The 1,088-nt window shown below is 50.6% G+C and overlaps 1 protein-coding gene across 1 annotated transcript in view; it reads right to left on the bottom strand.

Moving 5' to 3' along the window:
- Positions 1–847, bottom strand: part of LOC105517680 (multidrug resistance-associated protein 1-like) — a 21,869-nt gene extending 21,022 nt beyond the window's left edge. The window contains exons 1-2 of the mRNA XM_011950297.1: positions 836–847; positions 499–720 (exon numbers count right to left, since the gene is read on the bottom strand). Of these exons, the coding sequence (XP_011805687.1) occupies positions 499–720; positions 836–847 (234 nt within the window). The remainder of the gene's footprint in view (positions 1–498; positions 721–835) is intronic.
- Between the last annotated feature and the right edge of the window lie 241 nt (positions 848–1,088).

Genomic DNA, 1,088 nt, shown 5'->3' with positions numbered 1-1,088 from the left:
GAAACTGAGTACTGACAACATTGCCTGATCTCCTGGATCAATCCACACCTGAAGCTAGTCCCCAGATTTATGAGATACATGCAGCCCCAAAGTTCCCTTTATTTACTTAGGCTACTTTAAGATAGATGTATATCCCTTGCAATTGAGAGAATTTTGACCACCATAATTATGGACTAGTGAATAAGTGAGTCTGGTAAGCGTTTGGGAGGATTCAACGGGAAAAATATGTGTCCATTGTAGGGTAGTTAATTACTGACACTGTCAAGGGAAGAGAAAATGAAAACGCCAGGCCACCAAGAAGAAACTCAACCTGACAATTTAGGGAAGGAACAAAATACTGAGGAATCAGTTAACAGGCTGGAAAATAAAATATGAACGACAGCCGGAACTGCCAGGGAGCTATACATGCCATTACCACCAACACCCACTCCCTCAGCCCACTGCCCACACGTACGAGTCCCTCCCTGCATGCAAAGGGGAACGGCGTCAAACACACACCAGCCACAGGAGGTAGAGAGCAAGGATGACTTGCAGGGGGGCTGACCAGATCATGTTAATGTATGTGGCCAAGTCCATGAACCTCTGGGCGTCCACAGACATGAGGTTGACGATCTCCCCAACCGTGGAGGATTTTCTGGCTGCATTGGTGATCACCAGGGCCTGTGGGACAAAGGAGAGGGAAGGTGGGTGAGTGTGGCGGGTGAAGAGGCCTGACTCTCCCTCCAGGCCCACAGAGAGGAAGGAGACTTTCAGGGGCAGAAATGCCGTAGATCTCTGCTCCTCCCCTCCTGACCTATCTGTCTGCCCAGGATGCCTTTGTCATCTCAAAGCCCACATTCTTATCCATGGTGCTGCCTCCCAACCTCGAACTCATCAACTGGCAAGGGACCCTAGGCGTCCTCGAAACCAGGTCTTCACATGCTTTAATGTGCACACATGCAGCCTGGTTTTTTGCGGGGAGTGAAAGGGGGTGGGGGGAGTTGTTTCAGATCCTGCAGGTCTGGGATGTGGCCTGGGATTCTTCATTTCTACCATGCTTCCAGGCTGTGCCAATGCTGCTGGTCCCAGATCCCACTGAAGGACCGAGG

The sequence above is a fragment of the Colobus angolensis genome, unplaced genomic scaffold, assembly GCF_000951035.1.
Source record: "Colobus angolensis palliatus isolate OR3802 unplaced genomic scaffold, Cang.pa_1.0 Scaffold305, whole genome shotgun sequence".
NCBI classification, from domain to species: domain Eukaryota; kingdom Metazoa; phylum Chordata; class Mammalia; order Primates; family Cercopithecidae; genus Colobus; species Colobus angolensis.
The sequence above is the reverse complement of the archived record's forward strand: the minus strand, read 5'-3'. Positions and strand labels throughout refer to the sequence as shown.